This window comes from Dipodomys ordii, unplaced genomic scaffold, assembly GCF_000151885.1.
Source record: "Dipodomys ordii isolate 6190 unplaced genomic scaffold, Dord_2.0 Scaffold41, whole genome shotgun sequence".
Lineage (NCBI taxonomy): Eukaryota > Metazoa > Chordata > Mammalia > Rodentia > Heteromyidae > Dipodomys > Dipodomys ordii.
In genome coordinates, this window is record NW_012267257.1 from 7,223,689 (window position 1) to 7,226,100 (window position 2,412).

At 46.0% G+C, this 2,412-nt stretch overlaps 1 protein-coding gene across 1 annotated transcript in view; it reads right to left on the bottom strand.

Annotated features, from left to right (window-relative positions):
- The window catches only part of Nim1k (NIM1 serine/threonine protein kinase), an 18,575-nt gene extending 16,387 nt beyond the window's left edge, over positions 1-2,188 (bottom strand). Inside the window, exon 1 of the mRNA XM_013018568.1 lies at positions 1,897-2,188. Within this exon, the coding sequence (XP_012874022.1) occupies positions 1,897-2,188 (292 nt within the window). The remainder of the gene's footprint in view (positions 1-1,896) is intronic.
- Positions 2,189-2,412: the final 224 nt, after the last annotated feature.

The following is a 2,412-nucleotide window of genomic DNA, read 5'->3' on the forward strand; positions in this document are numbered from 1 at the left end:
TCTTTTTGCTTATGTGGTGCTGAGGAATTGAACCCAGGGCCTCAGGCATGCAAGGCAAGCACTCTACCACTGAGCCACCTTCCCAGCCCCCATAAAATGATTTTAACCCTGAGTAGAACCAGTCATAACTTTTCTCTTGTATATTTTTCAAATTCTCATTTGTATTCTACTTAGTTGAAAATATCTTCTCTTCGCTAGTCAAGGGTGGAGACTATCTGATTCATCTTCATATCCAAGACCTAATTCAGCACCTCCAATATTAGATAAATATTGTTCCAAGTGAAATGGAATTTGAAAATTAAATATAGCATGAAATTCTGACATACTATTCATAATTGAATTTAAAGGACAAATGATATCTGGATTATCCATTCATGGCAAATATAAATTACTGTCTTAAAATCACTGTTGTTCAAGCTGTCCTCAGTGCATGCAAGTTGCTTAGGCAGTGTTTTCTAGCTTTACATATCTATTATGTAGAGAGCTTTAAAGTAATCCTGATGTCTCGTTCCTACTCCAAACCAATTAGTTCCGAAATTCTGAGGTGGGAATGTGGTTGCTATTTCTTTTCAACTTCACAAGTCACTCTGCTGTGCAGTCAGAATTGAAAACAACAGCCCGAAGGAACAGCAGCTGAAATGATGTTGGTTTGTAGGCAGGAATGAACTTCTGTTGAAAGAGAGACTTCCATTTTCCTTTGGTTGTACAAAGACAAAGAAATGCTTACACAATCCTTCAAAACAATACCAATGACTAACATTTACCCAGCACTTACTCAGCAATCCTGACACCCTGTGAAGTAAGCACTGTTTTGGGCCACGTTTTATAAGTGAAGACTCAGGGGCTCAGAGAAGTACTGTAATTTCCCCAGGTAATTAAGAGAGGGAGCTAGGTGTGAAGGTGTGAGCCCAGGTACATAGGACTCAAAACAAAACCGGAACACAAAACTACAGGAGTGGTTTCTTCATGTATGTGCTTGTGTGCGTGGGGGCGTCGTACACGTGTGCACGTGGTTGGGACCTTTTCTATTGAGGTGAAACTCAAGAGATTGGAATAACCCATGTTTGGGGATTGAATAAAAAAGAAAAGAAAAAACCCACCTCTGATATAAAGTGAGTCTTTGAGACATAGCAGCAGGCTTGGTCCAGGGAGAAGCAATGTCAAGAAGGAAGTCAGAAAAAGCTGGTACACTATACCAACTCGCAAGTGTCCCTTTCCTGACTTAGAGATCCCTCTTGAGAGGTCCTGGGGGAAGTTTCCCTCTTAGGGATAGGCATCTAAGTGGGTGCTAGACTCCCCGTAGAGCTGGTCCTCTGAAGCCACACTGGTAGACACTGCTGGTGCAGAATCTCAGGGTGACCTGTAGTCCAGGAAGCATGCTGAGAACAGCACACAAGGTGGACAGAAACAGGATTTCTTGAGCTCCTGGCTGTTTCCCTATAGTTACATCCCCTGGTTAGAGGGTTCGGCAGACCCTGCTTTCCAGCGATGGTGGTCATCTCCTTGGCTGTTGCTATTAATATACAAATATAAACAGAAGCTATGAATATGGATTTAGGGTATGTGTTGTGTAGGACCCAAACCACGTTCCTTTACACTTGAATGAATGTGTCTGTTCGGTGTAGTGGGATCGTAGGGTGTCAAAAGCATCCAAGATTGAAATGTGGAAGACACATTTTCCCTTTGGATCTCAGTTTCCCTACCTGTAAAAGGGGAATCAAAGTACTAACTTCACATTGTTACTGTGGAAATGAATTGCGATGACGGCTTGGGGTTTGGAGGGTGATGAGCTAGGCCTGAGGTCACTTTATTGGCTTCTTTGGCTTGATTCTCCTAACCCCAGGTTCCAATTAGCTCCCACAACCCTCAGATGACCCGTAGGAAGCCAGATCTTACCTTTCGTGAGGGAGTGGATCCCCAGCTTGACTTGGGAAAAGTTCCCACTTCCGATTTCCCCTCGAATACGGTAGAAGCCAATGCGCTTCCCCAGTGTGATCTCCCTCACCACCTTCTCATCTTGGGACATGTCCTGTGTCAGCTTCTCAAAGGGCGTCAGCTGGTGCGGCTGCCCCTCCTCGGCCTCTTTGCTGCAGTCTGCCTGGCAGCCGCTTTCTACACTGTCGCGCCGGTCCCACTTGGCGTAGTGCGAGTTCACCATGCTGCTTCCATTCACCAGCACTGCTGTCATGGTCCAGGGAGGGTCATGTCTCCATCTCAGCCCAAGAGACACCGATCAGGGCAGCGTGTGGAGGAGGCAGAGGCCCAGAGGGTGAAGATGGAGCTGCTTTGATGTCCCTGGGTGCTGTCCTGTAAGCAGGGCAAATCTCCTTGTTGAGCCTCAGTGACAGGGAGCAGAGACTGCCCAGCCAAGGTGAAAGTTACTCACCTCACTCCAAGCCCTGCCCACTTTTC